At 52.7% G+C, this 24,024-nt stretch overlaps 7 protein-coding genes across 7 annotated transcripts; 4 read left to right on the forward strand and 3 right to left on the reverse strand.

Annotated features, from left to right (window-relative positions):
- Positions 1 to 34: 34 nt before the first annotated feature.
- EI97DRAFT_434325 (uncharacterized protein) lies at positions 35 to 772 on the reverse strand. Its single transcript, XM_033798607.1, has one exon. The coding sequence runs from the start codon at positions 497 to 499 to the stop codon at positions 173 to 175; it is 327 nt and encodes a 108-aa protein (XP_033653024.1). The 5' UTR covers positions 500 to 772; the 3' UTR covers positions 35 to 172.
- Positions 773 to 1,513: 741 nt separating this feature from the next.
- EI97DRAFT_459386 (uncharacterized protein) lies at positions 1,514 to 1,975 on the reverse strand (the record flags this gene model as incomplete). The annotated part of the gene is made up of 1 exon (XM_033801002.1): positions 1,514 to 1,975. The coding sequence occupies one exon, from the start codon at positions 1,973 to 1,975 to the stop codon at positions 1,514 to 1,516; it is 462 nt and encodes a 153-aa protein (XP_033653025.1).
- A 432-nt stretch (positions 1,976 to 2,407) lies between these two features.
- On the reverse strand, positions 2,408 to 5,954 carry EI97DRAFT_475491 (cysteine proteinase; the record flags this gene model as incomplete). Its single annotated transcript, XM_033801923.1, has 5 exons — positions 2,408 to 3,538; positions 3,590 to 3,667; positions 3,726 to 5,177; positions 5,230 to 5,416; positions 5,478 to 5,954. The coding sequence occupies 5 exons, from the start codon at positions 5,952 to 5,954 to the stop codon at positions 2,655 to 2,657; spliced, it is 3,078 nt and encodes a 1,025-aa protein (XP_033653026.1). The 3' UTR covers positions 2,408 to 2,654.
- A 3,355-nt stretch (positions 5,955 to 9,309) lies between these two features.
- Positions 9,310 to 12,598, forward strand: EI97DRAFT_443333 (uncharacterized protein; the record flags this gene model as incomplete). Its single annotated transcript, XM_033799811.1, has 4 exons — positions 9,310 to 9,636; positions 9,688 to 9,780; positions 9,832 to 12,406; positions 12,474 to 12,598. The coding sequence occupies 4 exons, from the start codon at positions 9,310 to 9,312 to the stop codon at positions 12,596 to 12,598; spliced, it is 3,120 nt and encodes a 1,039-aa protein (XP_033653027.1).
- Positions 12,599 to 20,005: 7,407 nt separating this feature from the next.
- Positions 20,006 to 20,440, forward strand: EI97DRAFT_459390 (uncharacterized protein; the record flags this gene model as incomplete). Its single annotated transcript, XM_033801003.1, has 3 exons — positions 20,006 to 20,089; positions 20,153 to 20,272; positions 20,324 to 20,440. 3 exons carry the CDS (start codon positions 20,006 to 20,008, stop codon positions 20,438 to 20,440), a joined length of 321 nt encoding a protein of 106 aa, XP_033653028.1.
- A 335-nt stretch (positions 20,441 to 20,775) lies between these two features.
- EI97DRAFT_76985 (uncharacterized protein) lies at positions 20,776 to 22,614 on the forward strand. Its single transcript, XM_033803057.1, has 3 exons — positions 20,776 to 21,734; positions 21,792 to 21,965; positions 22,027 to 22,614. The coding sequence occupies exons 1-3, from the start codon at positions 21,110 to 21,112 to the stop codon at positions 22,245 to 22,247; spliced, it is 1,020 nt and encodes a 339-aa protein (XP_033653029.1). The 5' UTR covers positions 20,776 to 21,109; the 3' UTR covers positions 22,248 to 22,614.
- EI97DRAFT_459392 (uncharacterized protein) lies at positions 22,297 to 23,169 on the forward strand (the record flags this gene model as incomplete). Its single annotated transcript, XM_033801004.1, has 1 exon — positions 22,297 to 23,169. One exon carries the CDS (start codon positions 22,297 to 22,299, stop codon positions 23,167 to 23,169), a length of 873 nt encoding a protein of 290 aa, XP_033653030.1.
- Positions 23,170 to 24,024: the final 855 nt, after the last annotated feature.

Below are 24,024 nucleotides of genomic sequence, written 5' to 3' on the forward strand. Positions count from 1 at the left end.
TGGTCTGTTCTACTTGGGATCAGAAAAGAAACGGCATCCATTCAACCGACCATCACCGCAAGCTGTCAAGGGTGCATCAGAAGCTAAAGCGAGGCATAAGACAGAACTAGACCCACCCATCCTACAATCTACCATCTAAGCCCTCTCCATCCCAGCGACAGAAGCAATCCCCTCAAACCCAAAAGATGTACATGACATAAAAGCGCCACAGAACCCCTACCATAGCCATTGCCACCACCACGGTAAGAAAGACAAGGACCATAGCCACCGCTAACTCACGCATCACCCTCACGCACTCTTCGCCGAATGTGGTATTTACCCTAACGTGGGGCTCGAGGGCAGATTTGGCGGTGGGGCGTTGGCGGATTTGGCGCGTAGGGAATGGGAATGTTGCCCTGTGCCTGTCTGGGGGTCCTTGGATGGCAAGTGCAGCTTTGATGTAGTTGGTTGGTGCGTCCTGTTGCGGGGAGTTTTCGACTTCGTCTAGAGGCTCGCGCATGCCTTGGAACTCAGGGATGTCCCATTCGAAGGCCTCTGGTGTGTGTCGTCCTACTTGCGTGGTTTCGGACTCGGATGGTGGTGATAGGGGTGGGGGTGGCGGGTTGGGACTGGAGATTTTGGGTTGATGAAGGGGCGAAGTTGTTGGTGGGAGTGAGGTTCTGGGGTTGAGAGGTTGTAAGGGGTGGGTTATATGGTATTTATGGGCACTGTTTGCTTAGAGGTGTGTTTGTTTGTGTGTGAGGTGCATTGACGCAGTTTGGGTGACTTATTTCCTGGATTGTGGGTGTCTCAAGTTAGTTGGGGAGCAGGTTCGCTTTAAACAATGGGGTGCTTGGTTCCAGTCATTGATAGTCATGGCGGAGTTCAAGTTGCATGTCTCAAGCAGTTGTCTTGTGCGGTGCTGCTACAATATGACTCAGGCAGCCCAATAAGGGGTATTGTACGTTCAGTTAGCGCAGATGCAACGCCAGATTATGGCGAGGTGGTTTCGGATACCACTAGGTGTTGTCCAGACGGATATCTGGGTCAGGGACTCAGGGTTCCTACGGAAACACAGACCTACGAGACTAAAGGGTCTCAGATGATTAGCGGACAGTGTATAGCCGCGCTGTCTAGCTTTGGGGGATTTATGTCTCGACATGTCATGTGGGTTTGAAAGCGGTTTTCAGGCTTACGCATGTGCTACGAGAGGAGTGACGTCAATCATCGTGCCGGATTTGACTGGCATATATGCGTGTGCTTGTCTGCGTCATGGCAAAAGTTCCCGGAAAATGGGGCTAAATGTAAGCCAGTATAAGGGTATGAATGGGTCAGATAGCACGAGCATCAATTTGATACTGAGGCATAGGGCGAATAATTAAAATCGATTTTCAATCCCGTAAGGTGCCCATCCTCTAAACTATCCACAACACGACAAAAAGACAACGTCTATCATACACAGGTAACCAACACGCAACCGCCCCCCTCCCCGTCCCTCTCTCTTCCCCTAAGCTCTTCTTCCACTAGAACCCCCCTACCCCAGCAAAAACCTCTCCACAACCCTCGCCCCCACCGCCGCAAGAAACATGCAAAACCCATTCATCACGAAAAACATCCCACTCCTATCCCTCTCTTCCCCAAACACCACGCCCTCCACCTCCCCGTCCGAAACCTCCTGCCACGTCGACCCAATCACCCAGAACAGCAGGACCAGCAGGGCGAGGACCATGCACGATGCGGTGACGCGCGGGAAGAGGATGGAGATGACGGCGACGGTGGCGAGGACGGTGAGGGAGGGGGATGTGGAAGTGTCGTAGTCGTAGGCGGGAGGAGACGAGGAGGTTTGGGTTTGTTCTTGTGGTGGTGGGGATGAGGTGTGGGTGAGGCGGAGGCGGGTGCGGTCGGAGATTGTGTCCTCGTTGTTGGCGGCGTTGAGGGAGACGCTGGAGGCGAAGCGGATGGGGAAGAGGGTGAAGGCTCGGGTGTTATTGGACATTGTTATGTGTTTTGAGGTCTGTCCTCTATCGAGTCTGATTTCTGATTTCTGATTTCCGATTTCGGGATGTGGAAAGAGATTAGATGTTAAAAGTAGAACGTCGTGGACGTTTCGGACGCTGGATCTGTAAGAAGAGCCGGTGTTTCTGTGTGTGGATGGCTTTGTGAAGGTGACTTGGATGCCACAATTCTGAATTATATATTTTGACCGTTGAAGACGTGGATTGAATGGGATGTGGCTGTTCTTTATCTTTAGGTCTTGGAGATCTTTCTCACTGGGGACAATGAAGTCGTGGCCTTTGTAGATTTTTACTTGGCGCCACTTGTGATATTCCCGTCTTTGTCTCCTTCCTTTGCGTACAAGACCGTCAAGACACCTTCACACATAGGATTTCCAATGATAATGATGAGAGTGGTGGTTGGCAGATTGTCGTCACCATGAACGCACCCAGATGGAAGTAGACCGGCTGAGAGGGAATGATATTCAAACTAAGTATGAGAGCCGTTCATCGTTGCGCAACAAATCAAGATATCTATAATACCGAAATCATGATCGAGACAAGCAATTTGGACCACCCTTCGCGTCCCAACCCACAAATCCCTCTCTATGCGCACTGCCAAACAAGAAACTCTTAAGAGGAATTTTGAGACCATGAAGCCGGAAGAGAAACCCCATCAATCTAAGACAGCGTACCTGACCTATCCCGCTCCTTCCCCGCCGGTGCGCTCCCCACCTCCCTCACTCTCTCTGCAAGAGCACTATCCAGATTCCCTCTCGTCCTAAGCGGACTCGTTGCATCCGCCGCACTATCATCGACATCCAGCTCCTTCTCCTTCCTCGTCGTGATACTGCTGACTACAGATGCGTCGTCCCCGTCTCCACCTCTCTTCCTGCGCTCGCCACCATCTCCATTGACAACTTCGATGGTGACATCTGTGTCCTTGGAGAAGACGCGCAGACCAAGGACGCAGACTGCGTTCCAGGGATCGCGCTCGAATTCGTCTTCCTCCTCGTCCTGGTGGCGGTGACGGTGACCGTGGGAGCGGTGCTCGAAGAAGCGCGGGAGTTCTTCGTCCGAATCTGCAAGATCAGAGTCATCCGAGTCGGGACCGTCCAGCTCAGAGTCCCAGCTAGAAAGGTCCGACATGTCGGAAATGGAGTACAGGCCCTGGCGTGCACGCTGGGAGCACATGCTCGCGCCACGGCCGCGGGTAACTTGGATGCCAGGTCGGACTCCGGGAATCGGACTCAGAGTTGGGCGACGATTCGGCCGCGGGCTGAGGGGGCGCTGGACAGGCGTTCCGGGGCGGGAGCCGTCTGTGAAGGGAGTTGGGACGGGAGATTCGCTCTGGCCGCCTTCATTGTAGCCGTCCCTACCGATATTGTAACCGTCGCGACCAATGTTGTAGCCATCTCTTCCAGCGTTGTAACCATCGCGGCCGGCATTGTAGCCGTCTCTCCCTTGGAAACCGGCTTCAGCATTGTAGCCTCCGCGGCCAGAGAAGCCTTCTCCGCTACGTTGCACTGAGCCTTGAAGCGGTGAGGGCACAGCCGCGTTGTAACCTACGATCTGATTAGCATGTGCTTAAACTAGTGTGAGCAGGTTAAGCTTACCTCCGCGGCCTTGAAGAGCTTCTTTCATGCTGTTGACCTTTCGAATGGCTTGCTGGGGTCCAGGCAATGTGGCATTGTCTAGCGATGTTAGTAACATGTTCGCAGGGACTTTGAGCTTACAAACGGAGGGACTTACATCCATCGCGTCCTCGATTGTAGCCACTACGACCGCCGAAGGCTGGGCTGGCAGAACGTTCTTGCGGTAACGTGCTACTGCTGCCCGACCGCTGGTGAGCAGCCTGTGCCTGCCTCTCATCTTCGTCTCCAGAGGGCCGAGTCTCATCCTCAACTTGGATACCCAGACCGCCGAGGTCCTGGGTGACATCCTTGACAGCTCTCTTTCCATGTTTCGCCGCCTTCTTCTGCTCCCGCAGCTTGGCTTTCCTGCGGAGCTTCGCACGTTGCTCCTTTGCGCGTCGCAATTCGGCCTTTTTACGCTCCATTCTCGACTCCCGCTCCCGTTGGGCCTTTTCCTTCTGCTGTTCCCTGAACTGGCCCTTCGCATGGGCTAGATCATATGAAAGGCCTCGAGAAAGGAGCTTCTCGCGACGGGTGGTACAAGTTGCTCGGATGACATCCTCTGGTCTCGGGTTGGGGACCCGGGTCGCTTTGACTTTGAGAAGCACGGTGTAATTGCCGGCTTCTAGATCCAACTCGGTGGAGACCGACCGCTTCATGTAGTACGGGTTGTTGCTGCGGACGATGTAGTCCTCTTCATCGTCCTTGTGGAGTCTGAATTGTAGCGAGAACTCATACTCGCCCTCGAGACCGATGAAGTAACGATCATCTAATTGCTGGAGGACAATGACGACCGGGCTGGGCTTGGAAAGGTGGATTTTGAACTTGGTATCCAGATAGTCCACCGACCATGGAACATTCACGCTGGTCCACTGCTGGGACACAGTCCACTCCGGACCGAAAAGTCGAGTGCGGTCGAAGTGCTGGTAATGCCTAAGCAAGTCCTTGTACGATATCCAGAATACTCCATCGTCGCCAAACTTGTGGTTGAGCTTCTGCATCCATTCGGCGGTCCATTCTTCTGAGCCGTCACTCCAGCGCCCGGTCCATTCGGTGCGACCCCAGGGGTTCCGGAGCTTCAGCAACCGCTCACCGTCAATCTCGCGAGCTTCCATGATAGAGTATGCGTGCTTCTCTTGGATGCCTTTGCGCTCGCCGTAGATGCCTCCCATCTGCCCGCAGCCAAAGAGAAAGGTCTGGTTAACATTGAGCAATTCTTCGCGCCAGAACTTTTCCTTGTCAAGAATGTCGGTGGCGAAGATCTCGGATGTAACACCCCCGGTCAGGTCTTCGATGCCCTCGCCAACGAAGCCACCATCAATGGCAGAGTAATCACCATGCGCTTTGGCATACGCCTTTTCTAGGAGTGGGAGCCATGTCTCATTGGGGTCACTGCACTGCGCAAAGTAGAGTGCACGGGAGCCCGTCTGCATGGCAGTGCGGTATTCCTCCTCGGGATTCTTCCGATTCTGCAGTTCCAGCCATTGATGCCGGCCAAGTGTTGCATCATCAAAGTCTTCCTTGATGAGGTATAGCTTATCGTCGATGACTTCGGAGATCCATTCGCCGTCTGCAGAGATTAGCACGATTCTTTATTTAGCTCTTGTCTCGGGTTCGTGTACCTCTGTGAAACACAAATCCGTATACGCCGACTTGCTCATCCCGTGCGACGCACACCCTTTGTATCAGCCCTTCTTTGTTGCTAATGGTACAAAGGGCCGACATGAACCAGCAATCACCATCATTGCCTTGCCGAACATCGTTGGCGGTAGCGCCATTGATGAAGAATTGCGGTTTCTCGAAGATGTCCTGAGTGGAAGGAGGCGGGTTAGACGACTGTAGGCGGAACGCAGGCTGCAGACGACCTTACCTCAATTCTCTTTACGGACATGGGTTGGAATGTGCTCTTCTCTTCGTTCAGCGAAGTAAGGCAGTCAGGAGGTATCTCGGGATTGCGTTGTGATCGTTTGAAATCGGCCTCGATATCGAAGTGAGGATCGCGGTATTTCTGGTTCAGTCGTCTGCATTCCTTTACAATTTTTGCGACCTTCTGTCTGCATGCTTCAGCGGCCTCTTCGTATGAGGCCAGCGCATTTTCGCCGGGAATGGAGCCCTTTGGAAGATGTGCTGCAGCTCTCTTCGCATATAGGTTGTCGGGAAGGATGGTGAAGGCCTTGCCAGGGTGCTTCGTCGTGAACTTTGCCCAAAATTCGTCGATGCTTCTCTGTGGGGGTTGTTTTATGGCCCGTGGCCTTGCCTGCCGAGGCAATGCTTCTTGAACCATACTTGGAACTTTCGACTGGGGTCTGGTGATATTTAAAAGGTCAACGTTCGATATCGAATCCATTGCTCAGGCCCTGATCGACGCCTTGTTTTGTGAAGAAGCGGGGGTTGAAGGTGTGGTAGGAAAGCGTGAGGGATCCATCGGGGGGGCCTTCGATGTCATATTTCACTCTTGACAATGTCAACGATGGGCCTCTCAGCCGCACCCATGCCAGCACAGCTTCAGAGCTGGTGTAACCGCAGTGCCTGCATCTCAAGAATAGCAGTCAAGTCAGAAAAATAAGTGGGGCGGTCAGCCTGCTCGGAGCTGCCGCTGAGGACCCCCGCTCCATCGCGTGGCTGGCGAATGATAGCCCCGTGGGATGCGCGACCACAAAGGAACGTGCAGGTGGTGTTGAACGCGAAACCCTTCCAGGCGCCGACAGGTGATGAGCGGAAGCAGGGTAACAATGGGGTGCAACCGCCTGGGACGCATCTCTTCCTCAGACTACTTCACCCCACCGCTCGGTATTTTCTGACGTCTTCTGGATGTTTGTTGAGCGGCAAGTCGTTCGTCCCATGTCGCAAATGCTCACCTAGCCCCCCTTGTCCAGCATGCGGGAAACTAAACCGTGAATGGCTGGCCTCAACTGTACGACAGACCGACTTCTCGACCCGTATGTCACCACGATGGATAGAGCCTTGGAGAAGAACCGGCGGATAACACGTTATCGTAAATGGAGGCGCGATGCAAGGCGACGCTGCAGGACGACCGACTCATTCTGACGACAAGTTGTATTCGTTCTAATCACAGTGCGGAACGAAGACTGCTCGCCGATTCGTTCCCTCCAGCCCTCGGCCACCTGGCGACATGAGCCTTATCCGAAAGGCGTGTTATGAAGCCGGATCTAGACATAGGAGAACGGCGTACGACGTGCAATCCACTGAGCCCCGGCATGATCCGCACATCATCTCAGTGGGATAGGTGTGCTACCATTTTCGTGTGGCTTTGAAAAAACGGAAATCGAATCATTTTTTCTGGGCGTTTATCCATTGGACCAAAGCATGAGGTACTGGAGTCGCGCTCGTCACATCCTTCCCTCTGGTGCGGTCTGACGACACTTGTCTCATCTCGACCAGAACTCCGGGCTCGGTACCGTACGATTAGGTCGTCTGCCGTGCCTGCATAAGTGAACCGACATTCCTGCTCACTGCTCAGGAGACCGGAGCTGAGAATGCTTGGGTATGATCAGAAGAAGGCCGATTATGTTACTTGATTAGTTTACTGAGTCGGGGGATGCAGCACCGTTGCAGTTACTTGACAATATGCCTACCGGCTAAGCCCCATTACTCAGCTTCAGGGTAGGTAATGTGTATACTAAGACGTTCCGATAGTTCCCCGCTACCGACCCCAGTACCAGAGTTCACCGCACGTCAGCAGCCGTTGTCGAATGTATCCGGACGGTCTAGGATGAGGAATGGAACCTCTAGCGAACTGGGGAGAATTCCGTGTCTGCAGTCGTTCAAGCCAGCTGAAGCGGGTCTGCTGAGTGGTACCCGAAGGAATGCCAACGATCTAGATTCTAGAAGCGTAATGGGTGCTGCAGTGGATTCATTTTGAAGTATAACGCCGGTTGATATCGCTAGGATCAGAGCGGTGGGCAGCAGAGAGGACAATCATACTGTGTAAGCGTAGCCGAAGAAAACCCGCTTCGCCTTCCGTCTGCGGCAGACACAGCCTTGCCAAGACGCCGTTCATGATCGGCACACCTCAATTGAGACGTCACCTCATCGCCTCACCGCATCAACGGCACAGAACCATTTCGTAGTGCTTACAAGAGACGGCTGCGATAAGCAGAGAGCCAGAGGTGGACGCTCAGCTCAGCTGCAACGAAGACGTCACTGACGATATTTGAAATCGGCGGGCGGGCTATCAATTGGAAGACCTCGAAGTTGTTCGGTACTATTTCAGCATATCCGGACTTAATAAACGCAGGATATGCTATGAGTCTTCTCTCAAACCGGGGTAGGAGAATTGGTTTGGCTTGGCCCTCAAAGCATACTGGATAACTTGCATCCGGCCGAAGTGGTTTTTATGACTTAGGGAAAATCACAGGACAAACGGACAGAGGGGCGTGTCTAGCAAACTGTCATTCGTAGCCCATAGCCTATGCGGCCCATAGCTGTCACTTATCACAGATGAGCTTTCACCATACTCATTACTCAAACTATTATGCTGCTTCCTGACAATTCTCCCATCCCCACTCCTTCTATTCTCCGCTGGAAGACAGTTCACTTCTGCACCTTCTGTATGGATTGCCATGCATTCCGATCCTTCGCCACGCCTTGTATGTAGTACCGGCTACATGCCGAACGTAGTGTTTGTAAGAAAAATTACGAAGGCCGCTATTACCAGTGCTGTGACGAGCACGTCGTGAAGGGGCGTACGCATGGGCCGGGTTTGGTACGGAATGCAGTCTAATAGTCATGTCTGCGAGAATGACCATAAGCCGCTGACTTCCTACTTCTGTTGTTGTATCTGGTCTAGGATTACCTCTCCGTTATAGTTGCGCGCCTTTAACAGAGGCCAAGCTTTGTACTGGGACGTGTGAATACTATGTATTCATTCGTTTATGGACACTGATCCCGTCAATGTTTGTGCTTGAGTTATTCTAGTATCATCTGACGGACTGCAAACTGCTGTTGCTGTGGAGTCTGTGGGACTGTGGGAGGATATGTTTGCACAGCCAGCAAATGTGGCCCATACTTAGAATGCTAATCCGCACCGATCTCTTCTGTATACTACTATTCCGTCACCCTCGTGCACGAAGTTATATATCTATACCAAAAGTAGAATGTTTGGAGACTCAAGATATCGTGTGAGGAAGGCTGCGTTGCTAGGCATAGGCGGCCTTGACATCAACACTCGCACTGCAACATCAAAGAACCACGTTACTGTGAGTCCCACACTACATTGACAATATTTCCGTCAATTCAAGCTCAAACAGATCAATAATAGCCCCACGCGGAAACGCAGGGGCGGCTAATTCCGCTGCTATCATGCCATATCGCCTCGTTGCCTTTCACTCCCGGTGAAAGCCTCAAAAACCACACGCCAAGCCTCACGATCCTTACAACTTCCCCTTTCCCCCCGACTCAATTGGCTCGCCTGCCTTCCGAAGACGGCCTATTGTGTGTTTCGTAAAATCTTGGCTTGAATAGCGGTGCGCGTCCCGACTTCTCGAGACTGCAAGCTCTTCTGTCTGCTACTTCAAACTTTCACAACCTCCCCCATCTGCGATCACAACCTCCAGTGCTCGCGACCTCACTTCCTCCAACCTGCGACAGCTATCAGAGCGTCTGCCTCACCAGCTTTTCATATCTCTTTGCGATCACCACCTCCAGCCTTTCCATTTTCTTATCACATCGTCTCTCCCAAGATGCTCAGTCACGGCGGGATGACCTTTGAGGAATTCATCGCCCAGGGCGAGGCTGCTTTCGCTCGAAGTGAGGCCGCTGCCGCTCTTCAGAAGCCTGAAACCCTTTTCGGCCGCGTCAAATTCTTCTTTGATTCCGCCTTGAAGAAGTTTCGCCGTCCTGCTAACGCTCCTGCCCGACAAGTCAATGAGGCGGTACATGTACAGGTCGCCAGCGACGAGGAGAAGAAGAAGAAGAAGCGCAAGAGGGGCGAGGATGCTGAGGAGAAAAGGAAGAAGCCCAAGTGCGAGAACAGAAAGCGCAAGAGCGACGACGAACAAGGCTCACCCGTGAGTCTTTCGCTGTGTCAATGATACTTCCGCTTCTAACGCTCATCTCAGCGCCCTGTCAAGAAGTCCCGTCCCACGCCATCCCCACAGATGAATGGAATGGTAGACCGCGCTACGCCTGAGCCCGTAAAGGAGAAGACTACTGTGAGTGTAGCCATGCCTCCATCACGAGCCTTCCCCTAACCCGTATTTCAGCATGACATTGGAGTTCAGACCAGTCCCATAGCTGAACCTGTCGCTCTCCGAAAGACCCTTGGCGCTCCTCGCAACGACTCGGCAATCGATCTGAGCAGCTCCGCCGCCACTCCCTCCACGCCCTCATATCTCCAAGATCCTTCGACCGCCAAGTTCACGCCCGAGGAGATTCGCAGAATTGAGCGATCCGTAAAAAGGGCTGCGTACTCCGAATCCGTTGCCGCTGCGAAGGACAAGCAACGCTCCTCCACCATCACCACTGATGTTGCCTCTGCAAAGGACAAGCAACAATCACCCACCACCACCACAGTTGCCAGACTCTCCGGCACTGGTGCTCTGAAGACCAAGAGCCCAGAGAAGACTCCTGCTCCCGCTAGCTCCCGCATCGTCATTGGAAGGAAGACGAAAGTGGGGGACGAGGGAGCTGAAGAAGTCAGCTACCTGATGAGCGACGGAACCACTGCGGATCTGCCCAGGGGATGTATCCACCTGCGCTTCGACGGCCAGAAGCCAGTGATCCAGAGGACTGAGAAAGCGAATCTTTTCGAAATCCACGAGTTCCTTAGGTTCACGAAGGCGAAACTAGCACCGCCGCCGAAGAAAGAGCAGGTGGTTGAGCAGACTGAGCAGAAGCCTGAGGAACGGCAGGACACCGGTTCCTCAATGATCTCGAGCACGATGCCTGTAGCAGTCCAAGAGCCATCCGCAAGCCAGGAGGCCGAGGCGCAGGGTCCCACTTCCACCCAAGCGTGGGAGGCGCGCAGGCGTGAAGTCCAGGCAGAATGTGAATCTCTGCTGGCCGAACAAGCCAAGAAGCAGCCGGCTGCTGTTTCCACGGCTCTCCCCGCAGTTGTCGAGATACCGACCCAAGAGGTCGAAGTCCAGAAGCTCGAGCGGGAGGCCATTGAAGCCCCAAAGCAGGTAGCCAGCATCCCGGCCCTGCTCCCTCACACCTTCCCATTCCCGGCCACAGAGCCCGTAGTCAAGCAGCCCATGGTTGATGAGGCTGAAGATAACATGGATGGCATTCAGTATGCCCCCACCATTGTGGTCTCCCTCATTGCGAAAGACCTTCCCGTGAATGTTCCCGCGCAGATCCCAGTTCAGCCTCCTCAGCAGATGTCTCTCCCAATGGCACTGCCTGCTCCTATTGCACCGACTGTGCCATTCCCCCTTGCACAGATCCAGACCACTTGCTCCCACTCTTTTCAGGATAGAGGATTCGGAAGCATGACAGCACTCACGACCGATACAGCGTCGCCGATGGATATTGAGCCCTGTAACCCATTCCTAACTGGAAAGTTCGAGAGCACAACTGCCTCGAAAAATGCTCCTTTAGGGTTGGGGAACTCGATGCTCAAGCCCAAGACCATCCCCGAGGACATGGAAGTCGACGACAGCTGGGCACTCCGAGAGAAAGAGGCCGTGATCGAGACTCAGAAGTTCGCCGGCTACGATCTTTCGAGCGGATACAAGTTGAGCGAAGGCAAGCTGGACACAGCTATTGACGACCTTATCCAGAGCGTACAACAGGAACAGGCAGAACGCAATGCGAGCAACGGTCGCTATAGGCGAAGGGGTGGTGACGCTCAGAAAGCGCAGAGTAGGCCATACAGATGGGGCACGGGTCGCGGCGCAGATGCAGGATATGAGGGCGACGCTGACACTGAGTACGAAGTCAACACATTCTCAACTCAACGTATTACTAATTCGAGGAGCAGAAACCGAAGGACACGCAAGAATGGACGGAAGGGAACAGAAGCAGGCCTCACAACCCCACGCGGCCTTCCTACCACTGCATACTGCCGTGCGTTTGCCAGGAACGGGCGCTGCAGGTTCGGCAACAACTGCAAGTACAGCCACCAGACTTCGACCTCCAGGACCCGGATTGCCGCCGCGGATGTTTACCCTACGACCAGATGGGATCGAATCGGTCTGAGAGTTCCTCCTTGGGGTTGTGGCGCGGAAGATCGTCCCAGGTCATTGCAGCGGGCCACAGCTGAAACCCGCCGTCGGACGCCTCCCATGCAGGGCTCCGATACCGAGGAGGATACAGACACGGAAGCGCTACAAAGAACCCTCAAAGCTCAATCTTCCATCTTCCGGCCGCCATCGCTTATGGTCCCACCGCAATCCGTTACGTTCCGGCCACAGTCACCTATCTTCCGGCCACAGTCACCTATCTTCCGGCCACAGTCACCTATCTTCCGGCCACAGTCACCTATCTTCAGGCCTCAGTCGCCTATCTTCCGGCCGGAATCGCCGCTCTTCATTCCTGAGAATCCTGAAGACCTCCCGGAATATCAGGAGTCTGATGAGGAACCGAGGGGAAGGACATTCAACCGGGCCAGTAATCCCTCACCATCATCGGACGGAGCCAGAGGCACCACCGACTCCTATCGGCCTTCATACAGACCCAGCTGGCAGTGGAGCAAGCGCCCCACGACCGGTTCGACGACTGAGGAGGATACTGGCAACGGCAACAGCGGCCGTGGAACCTCTAACGCCCCTGTACAAGTCTCTCAGCGGAACATGATGCCATCGTCCAGTGAGGATGAGCTTGACCCTACGCCAGGTAAGATGACCGCTTGCAGATGTCGTGATTCCAATCCACCAAGCATAGATATACTGACTGACAGCAGCTCCACGACCAAAAACTGTACGATTCGGAGAGCAGTCGGCGAAGACCAGGCCTACACCGGCTAAGAAAGCCCTCACTCGCAGCCCCTTCCTGGACTCGGATTCCGACGATGACGACGAGCTGTGAAAGACTACAAGGAGTTGCTGGGAATGTGGACGTGAAGGACAGCTGGATAAGTTCAACGGTGGCCAAGAAAGGGATTTGACACAGCAGAAAAGTGTTAGGAGAAGAGAGATATTTAGGAACAGTGTCTTGCTATGGGGAGGATGGTTATATCCTCAGGAAATCCTGGGATGCGGGAACAATGAACTGCCCAGGTGGATGGAGTGTGGTTCTGATTTTGAGCATGGGTTAGCGCCGGAGTTATTACGCCGGACATAAGGAGGGACTGTTTGGGCACGTGGCTTAAAGGGGTTCCTCCTATCAAGCGCTATTTCTCTTTCTTGCCCGTGTTCATAGAAGTGCCTATTTTCCTGCAAGTCTTTGGAACTGTTCATCGTTGATACAGCTAATCGAATACGACACGTGCCTCCTTCAACTTCCCCACCGGGCGCCGGCCAGCACTTGAGGTGCCGTTCACCAATCCGCGCCTTGGCGTTGCTGTCCCGTACACGATCCACACGCCTCACTGACACATCTCACTAACTCACAAACCACAACAATCGCATGTTTTCCAAATGCGGTGTAAAACAGGTAGGCGTTCTCAGAACTCCCAGGATCTGTTCAGATTAGCTGACAAGCGGCGAAGGATTGCGGGGACGCCAAGCGGGGATTATTAGGCAATGCCTGAACATATATCAGCGTCGGGGTGTCTTTCCCATTGCAGTTCCTCTGCATCACCCACGGTCTTCTGACAGAATTCGTTATGGTGGACTCAGATCTTGAATGGTCAGATCTAGAATGGGAAGACACGGTTCTAGTTGGTCTTGAAGATATTCTCGAGTTCAACGAAGAGAACATCCTTCCCCAACCCCCGGAGACGGTAGAGAAGATTCGTGCATGGCTTCAACCTACCGACTATTGCGGTGAGGGCAGCGATTACCTGAAACATCTCGCATCCCATCTTCGGGGAACGGGCCAGTGGTTCTTAAGCTCAGACACCTACACCAAATGGCTCCGCGGCAATGAACATGGAATGCTCTGGGTTCGGGGTGGGTACCTATGGATTCGCTGAGACATATTTAGCCGCCCTAACTCATAGCAGGAGTGCCCGGCTCAGGAAAGTCTGTGCTTGCAGCCTCAATCATCAGACAACTGTCACAGGAGCAAGTCCCCGTTCTCTACTTCTTTTTCCGGCAGATTATAGACGCGAATCAAGGCGCCGATGCTGCTTTACGAGATTGGATAGCTCAAGTACTGCCTTTCAGTCCTCCTTTACAAAGTCAACTCCTTTCATATCTGGCCACGGACGTTACCAGTAGCGACAACAGCCATGCCTACGCGCGGACGTTAGAGAGTTTCTCTACAACAGATCTGTGGCGACACCTTCGCAGTGCACTGTCACATTTGCGTAAGGTCTACATTGTTGTCGACGCTTTGGATGAGATGAAGCAAGGAGAAGAGACAAGTATATTCTTGCGCTCGCTGGCCAGCATCGCTGAATGGCAGCCATCCCAAATCAAAGTGCTTGCCACCAGCCGAGCTACAGCAAGCGTAGAGCGAGCGTTGAGACGCGAAAAGATACTGCGATTGAGGCTGGAAGAAAGCAAAATCGACGTTGACATCAAGGCGTTTGTCAAGTCCAAACTCGCCAACTCACACATCCCCCCGGAATTTCATCAAGCGATAAAAGCTGCTGTTCCTGGAAAAGCAAATGGACTGTTCCTCTATGCGAAACTCGCCATGGACGCGGTTCTCAAACTCGACACCACAGATTCTAGGCAATTCCAAAGTAGCATTCAAGACCTTCCGGGCAACTTGAACATCATGTATTCGCAGCTTCTCCGCGAACATGCTGACAAGGCGGAACTACCGATTGAAGTTCAGGTATTGATTCTACAAGCCGCTACACATTGTCCTCGGCCTATGCGTTTGATTGAAGTAGCGGACTTAATTCACGCCGTATTTCCGACGCAAATTCCTGACTTGAAAACGGCGAAAGGGGTCGTCCGATCAGCCTGCGGACCGCTGTTGGAAGTTCTTCCCGATGAGACTTTGTGTGTCGTTCATCACTCCCTCACTGAATTCTTGATAGGGGACACGAGGAATGGCGATGACTACCCTATTCTGGAGCCCGGTCCCACGCATCAAGCCCTAGCGCTCCATTGCTTGACTTACCTGATGTCTGGGTGCTTGGCAAAAGTTCGAGAACCTGGATCAATGAACTGGACATATCCTTTCGGAGACACCCTCACTTCAGACGGCTCCATGCTCAGTCCTTTGACGAAGTATGCGGCAGAGAATTGGCATGTGCATGTCAAAAAGGCCACATCCTATGGAACTGGTGGAGGTGAAATCGACGCAATGCTTGATCAGTTCACTGAGCACGAAGATTTTTCGAAATGGGTGACCTTGGCGGGCCTTAATTATCAGGACATTGTTTCTCCTGTGTCGATGGCCGTAGCACTGGGCCTCACAGACTATCTGAAGACGATAATCTCTCGACCTGGAACGGACATCAACGCGGGAACGCCAATTCCACTCGCTGCAGAGAAGGGATTTCTGGACATGGTTAATCTCCTCGTGGAACACGGCGCCGACATTTCTCAGCGTGATTTCCAGGGTTACACAGCTCTTCACCATGCCGTGAAAAACAATCACGCCGAGATCGTTTCGATCATCCTTCGAGCCAGATGCGACCCTAGTCGTCCACACGAATCTCGAGACTTCAGACAAGGATTCGGCGTTGATGGCAGTCCCTTTTGGCACGCTTGCCACGACGGTCATACTGCCACTGTGACCAAATTTTTGCCTTACATTGAATCTGGGAAAGTCATCAGCGATGCGATCTTTTGGGCAGCCAAAAATCGACAAGCAGCTGTGGTGAAGACACTACTCCAACGCTCAAAGTTTAACTCCCATGAGCTGGAACTGGGACGTGCTCTTCAGGAGGCATGCTCACGCAGTGATCTGGCCGTAATCCAACTCTTAGTCGCGGCTGGCGCAGATCTTAACGGTACGCACGACGGCGATTCTGGCTACGGAATCAACGGAATCAACGGAATACAACCAGGGTTGCATGCATTAGTCCCTGAGACAGCGTTGCGCCGAAACGTCCCGTTTGAAGTTACCAAAGAGTGCTTTTCCTTGCTCATAAATGCGGGTGCGAACGTGAACCAGCCAGACAGTGCTTCAAATACTCCCCTTCACCTTGCAGGGAATCCGATAATAGCAGAACTGCTTTTGGAGGCTGGCGCCAACGTAGCGGCGCGCAATATCTGGCAAGAAACCCCGTTGCACACCAATAATAGTCCCGCTGTGATACGACTTCTTGTTGAAAGTGGCAAGGCAGATATCGAATGCACCGATTACAGGAGAAGGACCGCTCTGCTTGCTTCGCTGGACAAGCACCCCGAACCACGTTATGAGGTGGCATTCGCGCTTATTGAGCTTGGAGCAAATGTCAACGCAGTCGACAAAGACGGCAACGGTTCCCTTCATCTCGCATTGGGACGCTTTCGACGTGACCAGCGCCTGCCAAATTTGATTGATCGACTTTGTGCGGCTGGTGCGGACGTAGACCTACGCAACAACAAAGGCGAGGCCCCTATCTATCTCATCAAGTTGGATCTGCAGAGCGCGATTTTCCAGGCGTTGATGCAAGCAGGTGCAAGGGTTGAGCCCCAGAATGATTCCGACAAAGATGCAATCTTCAAGTGGATCTGCGATACTATGTTCTCTGCAACAGATGATGAACGACCTCACGTCTGCGAAACCCTCGCAAAAGCAGGATTGAGCATTCATTTCACCGATGCCAATGGCTCCTTCCTGCTGCATGCAGCTATCGCTTCTCAAGGCCAAGGCGGCTCTCGCAAAGGGGTAGCTTCAGGGAGATGCATCCAGTTCTTGATCGAAAGCGGCCTTGACCCTCAGGTAACCGATAATGAGGGAAACACGTTGTGGCATGAGATGGCGCTGTCCGGCATTGCGAGCAGCTCGCTAGGTTTTGATGTGGAATCTCTGGAGGAGGTCCAGGCATTGTTGAAGGATCCGGAACAGGCGATAAAGCTAAAGAATATGCCCTTTGAGGATGCAACAATGACAGCATCAGCGAGAGACTCAGCTTGGGCTATTAGGCCATTTGACACCCTTCTGCGACTGGGTCTGGATCCTACGCAGCCAAATCACAATGACCAGACACCATTGCATTACCTTAGTAGAATATGGCCAGAGGCGGTGTGCGGTTTTAAGAGACAGTCCCCTAACATTCTTGGCCTGGGCCATACCGGAAAGACTACGGCATTCGATTTCGTCCTCTCTCTTTCTTCGGACGTTGATTATCCGGATAAAGATGGCATAACAGCACTACATCTTGCGTCAACTTTCTCAGAATATCAAACGAGACGGCTTCTTGAAGCCGGAGCGGACCCCCGTAAATGCACCTCTGAAGGATGCAACGCACTCCACGTTGCGGCACGCTCGAGAGCGGCAAACATACTTGGTATGCTACTTGAGTCTATTCACGTTCAAGAAGAGAGCAGTGCAGTCAATGTCGTCAACGGCAAGGATATGTATGGTCGGTCTCCACTGTTTTACGCTTGCGCTTCCGGGCAATATGAAAGTGTCAAACTCTTAATTGACGCGGGCGCGGAAGTCGAAACACTTGACTACGAATCTTCGCCATGGAAAGCGTTTGCAACTACTGAAGATGAGGCCAAGAATTGGTCAGCCTCCGCTCAACGCTTGAGTGATAAGTATGATGCGGGTGGAGTTATGACTGAGGACAAGAAACGACCTGTGAAGCACGATACTCCTCAACTCAGTCATAGGGCCGACGAACTCGTCGCACTCCTCTTATCAAAAGGGCCGGGTGCCGCAAAACTGATCGATCAAACCATTGCCGACGCAGCAAAAGCGCAGGCTGATTCCACGGTCGAACTTCTGTTACGTGCAAGGCAGTCTTTGGCACTAGGGGAACTGCAGTATACCACAGAAACCCACGCAAGTATTAGCAGGAGACAGACTAGCAGGGCCAACTTCGGCGGAGTGTGTGAGAACTGCAACGTGATCCACGAAAGAGGACCGCTTGAGAAGATTTGGACTTTCAACGACTACCATTTGCTGCCGGACGTCGTACCTCCGGAGGATCGCGTGACGTATGCTCAAGACGGAGGAACACTGTTGCACAGACTAGTGGGCATGGGCCTTGCAACGACGCTTAGGCACATGGTGACACTGGAGAGCGTACGAAAGATTGAAGACCCGGCCTGGTGCCTTGAACAGGAAGCCAGCTTGATTGCGAAGGGCTGCTACAAGCGATTAGAAGTAGTGCCGCTGCTTTTGGAAGCCTGTAGAAGAAGTCAGCCGAGTATGGATATCATCCATTTCCTGGTTGAAGACGTCGGCGTTGATATACATGCTCACCATCACGACCCTCATAAACCAGAGACGACCTATGAATATACCGTGCAAAGCGAGAGTTCTCTGCATGCTCTCGTTCGCGGCGGCTATTGGTGGCAGATTGGCCAGGCACTTCCTTATCTTCTGGAACGAGGCGCCAATACAGAACTTAGAGACAGCAGAGGCATGACTCCTCTGAGTGCTGCTCTAGAACGGACCGGCTGGCTTATTTTCAACAAGAAGGCGGTTTACCTGCTTGTCCAGCATGGCGCCGACGTCAACGCGGTTGACAACGCTGGCATTTCATGTCTTTCCAAGGCATTGTTCGACAGGGAGATTGTTGAAATACTTCTGAACCATGGCGCGAGGATCAGTCATGATGTCCTGGTGAACGTTATTGACGTCCAAGATATCGTACTACTTCGCTGGTTTCTTTCCAGAGGCGCAGATCCCAACGTACGCAGCTCAAGGCAGCTTCCCCTTAGTAACACTCTGGACCGCGTGGACCCGGATGCGATGTACCCATTGCACAGGCTGCTTTCCAAGAGCGAGTATGATATCGGGCAGGGTAAGCGTCTTATCAAACATAAGGAAATGATACGGCTGCTTCTTGAATACGGAGCCGATATTTGTGCTGAATACCCTGGCACTACTGTCCTACACAGCCTCATCAATCAAGGACACAGTGTTACTATGGCACTGTCGACTATCAAGCAACCCATTAACCTCGAGTGTCGCGATTATGCAGGGGATACCCCCTTATTGCTCGCTTGTCACCCGGCCAGTTCTGCAGCTTCATCGGACGTCGATGCGGAAGGTCGAACGCTCATTCATTGGTTAATCATGAATGGTGCAGATGTCCGTGCAACCGCCGACAGTGGGTATACCGCTCTCCATTACCTCTGCCAAATTGATTGTTCGTCGTCCACGAAGTTTCGGGATCTTCAACTCGTTGTTTCCACCGCACCGGATCTTGTCCATATTCGAGACAGAGCAGGTGATACGCCTCTCCATCTCGCAATGAGTACGGCTGAGTACTGTTACCGACAAGTTGATTTGTTGCTGGAGAACCAGGCCAACGTCAACCTGGTCAATGATAAAGGGGAAACAGTGCTGCATCTCCTTCTGAAGAGTCACCAATGGAAAGTCAATGCCAATGGTCAAGTGTGCGGAAGAACGAAAGACTACTTCACTCGACTATTAGATATGGGTCTCGACATCAACGCTCGAAATCACGCTGGCGAAACGCCCGTTTTTAACTTCGTCAGGGATGGCGGCGTGGAGAGGACGTGGTTGGGAAATAGAGCGGAGGTGGACGAAGGATTCGCAGAGGAGCGGCTGCGGGTCTTCTTCACGGAAGCCGGGGTGGATTGGGAAGTGGTCAACACCAAAGGCCAGAATCTTCTCCATGTAGTTGCTGGTCTTTCGGACGAAATCATATATACGCCGAAGAAACAAGGTAGGATGTTCAAGGCGCTATTGGATATGGGGCTGGATGCCGGCCTAGAGGATGAGGCTCAGATGACTCCGTTGGATGTTGCTGCGGAGGCCGGGAGTGAAAACATTCTGGCGCTGTTTAACAAAGCGGACGGCCAAGGGAGCAAATGAGGAGCTGAGATACATTCTGGTGAGGACATATCCGCCCAGTGGTGTTGATGGTTAGACTGACTCACTGGCGCAAAGGCTGCATAGGGCGCCTGGTAAAAGGTTGGCGAATATTTCAGCATGGGTGTAGAATCCATCATCTCGACTTTCACTACCTCCTCAGATATCACCAACGCTCCCACCACCCCCCCACGCGTATTCGAAACAGACCGCCGTGACGTTTTCCGATAATGACCTCAATGCTTGTGAAAGGAAAGAGAGGCTGTATGCGATGCCAAGCGAAGTCATGGTCTCTGCGTTCGGTCCACTTCCAGCGTCCCTCCCTACATGGGACTGCGGTGTCTTCTGCCTGCTTTAACTTCACAACATTCACAACCTTCCCAACCTGTCTTACAGTCTTACCAAGTCAACTTTGTGAACGTTTCTACTATGGTTTCCGACCCCTCGAAGGGTACGAAGCGGCGCGCAGCCGACCATGAGGCTCATCCCGATGAGGTGAATAAATGGATCAAGGTCGACGATAGCAAGGCATGTACTGGAACAGACCTGACTTCTTCGACCTACTGACACACGCAGCGTGCGCCTGCCAGGATCCCAGCGTTGCCGTACAAGAACACTCCCGAGCGTGAAGCCTTCCGCAAGAGGCGAGACAAGGCTACTGAGCGTATTGAACGTGCTCGTCTTGAGATAGTCAGGGTAAGCCGCCGCCGTCACAATATTGCATACAGGTAGTCTGACCCAGAGCAGAGGGCCGGGTCCAACCGCTATCATCCCGATGATAAAGCGGCTCAGTGCGAACTCAAGCAGGGATACGCCGAGCTGTGGAATGTGCACGTTGAGGCTGCAAGTACCATGCTATCATGAAAGGATGCGATCCTGCAGAGGTGGAAAAGATGGACGACCTCGATCTAATCCGGGATCGAATCAAGGATTGCAAAGCTGAATTCAGAGAGATTATGGATCGCCCGTCAGAGTACTACACGGAGGAACGGAGGAAGCAAGATGAACTGTATGCCGAGGCAAACAATCAGGACCGCAAAGGTCGCAAAGGCCGCCTAGGTAAGCAGTGATCTGCTATGTCCGGTGGTTGGGTGCTGTTATTGACAGGACTACATAGATGAATCGAGAAAGTCATCCACTAGTTCTGAGCGCAGTGGCCATTCTGGCCGCCATAGCACACCAAGCCTCTCGTTATCCAAGCCTTTGCCCAAAGACCTGTTCATTACTCCTCTATCCCACTGCGGACATGACGCGTTGGTGGGGGACACGGACAAGACCTCCGGATCCAACGGCCCCTCGCAACAGCATCTTCGCGATTCCGGATATTTCACGGACAGTGGCAGGACTCCTACGAAACTCAACGGCTCTTACGGCGATGCCAATGGCGAAGTTCAGACGGGCACTGTCCAGAAGCCGGTATCAGTGTTCGCCTCAATCCTGCTGCGGACGCAGGCCGAGAAATCTACCTCTGAAAACACGGAGCTGATTGCCTTCGGCCTTGATGGTGAATTGAATCCAGCATCGGGCCAGATCATGACCGCGACCCATCCAATTGTGGGTTTCAAGCCCCAAGGTCCAGTAGCGGAAAAGAGTGGTGGCTGTTCCGTGGTTGAAGGCCAGCTGGATACTGTCTCCAAACATCACATGGAGACCACCATCTCCGTTCTGCGTCTTCAAAGCACTACTCCGCCAAGTGCCCAAGAACATCCTAATGCAGAGTTTATTACTCAGTTCTTCCTTAAGGCTGCTAAGAACCGGCTACAAGGGGGGATCGTCAATTCTTCCACACTTCTCATCCCTAGCAAAGTAGCAGCCGACAGGAGGGCTGGAGTTCAGGCGAAGACCACTGAGCAAACCAGTCCACTTCGGCCAGAAGGCGGCCTGGCGCCGGCAACTATCCCGGAGGTGCAGAATTCCCATGAGTCTAAGCAGGAAGCGCACACTTCCGCGAATTATGAGGCCGAAGCAGCAAACCTGGAGATGGCGGACAATCATTCCAACTCCACACCCGTGCATACCCCTGCGACTACGGCCGCTAGCACCATAGATGAGATTGATTCTTCCATCCATACTCTCGACGAAGGCATTGATTCTGATGTTATCATTCTCCCATTGGATGCAAGCCTCCCCGGCCATGAAGACACATGCATAGAAGAGGGTACAGCTGCTCAAACATCCTGGGCAACTCAGACGCATGAGCTAACGGCCCTTGCAGCAGATTTTATCACCACGAAAAGCCATTTCTACCCCTCCATATTCAACGACGAGGATCACGACACGACTACGATAACGCCACAACAATGTGAATCTCGGGAAGATACGAGCTCGTATGCTGTGGCGGATATGATGTTGGGTAGCTTCGTTGATCAAAGCTGTGATGCGGAAACAGGTAAGGCTGAAATTGTTAAACAAATCGTGGGGAAGTTGCACTAACCTTCCCGCCATCAAAGGCGTTATCGCGCAAGAAATCTCTCATCACTCACACCAAGGTCCCCTCAATATCGAAGCCACGGCTGTGACAAAGGACCCATTTGTCCTACCCCTAGGAAATGGAGATACCCATGCCGATGACGATACCGATGATATACAGAGTGCAGAGAGCCCAGTGGAAGAGGCCATGGAGGCTTCTGCGATCGAAAGTTATGGGCAAGATACTTTAAGCGGAAAATGATGACTTCGAGATTGTACTGGAGGATGTGCCCGATACAGATGAAAAGGAAATGCCTGTAGTCGGGACGAGTTATATGAATAGTACAGAAACGGCCGATTTGGGAGAGATGCACGAGGCTTCGAAAAAGCTGGGGCTCCCCGGTCCTCCTGAAGACGACAATGACAAGTTCACAATCATTTTCGATGACCCTGACGACACGGATGGGAAAGCAAAAGCTGATGATAAGCTTGATACTATGGGAAGTGTTGACGATGACACAAATTGTTCTGAGCGCATAAGCGGCGGGCGAAGCCGTGAGGCATATGAGAGCGAATCTGCAATCGTCTTTGAAAACCCATCCGACAAAACCGAAGAGCTGGACTTCGATTATGAGACAGATCATGGCGACAAAATAATTATAGAATTTGGCTTCCAGGACACATCCAAAACCATCTTTAACGGTTGGTCCATACCTACCGGCTTTCCGTTAGAGGAGACCATGAAAACGAATCCCCACTTTCAGCTGAATCGTGCCGAGCTTACCACGATGGAAATCAACGGATACCTGGAGAAATACACAATGGACAAAATCATGGGTGACATGCGATCTCTAAAGAGACGCGATCACCAAATCGTTCTCCGCAATCTCCATCTAGAAACCATCATCCGGATCATGAACCGTATCGATGAACGGGAAGAGAAGAGGAATGAAGATGACCAAAAGATTTTCGCTCTTCAAGACCTCCTATGGCGCCTACTGAAGGTGCATCCTACTGCGGCATGGCACGATAGCAGCGAAATACTTCGGGAGAAGCGCAAGGGAGTCAGGGCTTTTTGCAAGTATGTCAACAGCGCGACTGGCTGCCCTAAGGGCTTCCATTGTAGCTTCTCCCATGCGCATGAGGGTCTTGCGTGTTACAATGACATGCACGGACAGAAATGACCTCTGAAAGACTCCTGTCTCTTCATTCATGAACGAGTCCCGGACAATATCACAGCTCCGAAAGGCATCATTTGCCAATACTTTCAAAATGGGACATGTCGTTTTGGCGACCTTTGTAGATTCGAGCATGTACTCATAAAGAAAGAGCCTGTAAAGCGGAGCCCCAACATTGAGTTCTGGGAGCGGCGGACCTGGGAATTAGAAGCCACGGGCGGAAATCCGTGGCACATCGAGGAAGGTTTGCCAGTTTCGATCCCTCCAAGCCAGACTATCGCCCCTTGGGCTGAGAAACGGAAGCGGGCACCAGACTGTGATGAAGCAGAGACCTTGAGTTTTCCGTGTCGATCGCCAAAACGACATCTAACGACATCGCAATCTCCACTGGCACACCGGGTTACAGTTCCCTTGCCTGTTACACCCTCTCCGCATACTGTTGAGCAACCTCTCCAAGGAACGCATGTAACAACACATCCACAGCGAGCACAGATGGCCAATCAAAGCATGCTCCTACAACTTCCAGATACAGCGATTCCCTCACCACAGGGACAGATAGTCCTGGATGATGGGAAGTGCGTTTCCCTTCCAAAAGAACCCCGTGCCATGCGCAAACCCACGAACCCGCACCCGGATTCCAGGAGTCCCTCTCCGTCATCACCGCAAAGCAATGCTAAACCAGTTCACCGTGGTCAAAAGCGCGGAAGGGAGGACGATGACGTGAGCATTCAGTCTTCGTTACAGCAACAGAGCAATGCTGGGCGGGGACCTCCAAAGCGCATACGGCAGAGCAATGATGCGAGGGGTGAAACGCCTTCACAGCACCATGTCAATAGTGAACGAGGGCCACAACAGCGCATG

This window comes from Westerdykella ornata (genome assembly GCF_010094085.1).
Source record: "Westerdykella ornata strain CBS 379.55 unplaced genomic scaffold EI97scaffold_14, whole genome shotgun sequence".
In the NCBI taxonomy this organism is placed as follows: Eukaryota; Fungi; Ascomycota; class Dothideomycetes; order Pleosporales; family Sporormiaceae; genus Westerdykella; species Westerdykella ornata.

Bases quoted from the DNA above. Each gene is read 5' to 3' on its own strand.
- EI97DRAFT_434325 (XM_033798607.1), bottom strand. From the start codon at position 499: ATGCGCGAGCCTCTAGACGAAGTCGAAAACTCCCCGCAACAGGACGCA.
- EI97DRAFT_76985 (XM_033803057.1), top strand. From the start codon at position 21,110: ATGACCGCGACCCATCCAATTGTGGGTTTCAAGCCCCAAGGTCCAGTA. The intron at 21,735-21,791 runs GTACAGCTGCTC...CGGCCCTTGCAG, and splicing joins AGACACATGCATAGAAGAGG to CAGATTTTATCACCACGAAA. The intron at 21,966-22,026 runs GTAAGGCTGAAA...CCGCCATCAAAG, and splicing joins AAGCTGTGATGCGGAAACAG to GCGTTATCGCGCAAGAAATC.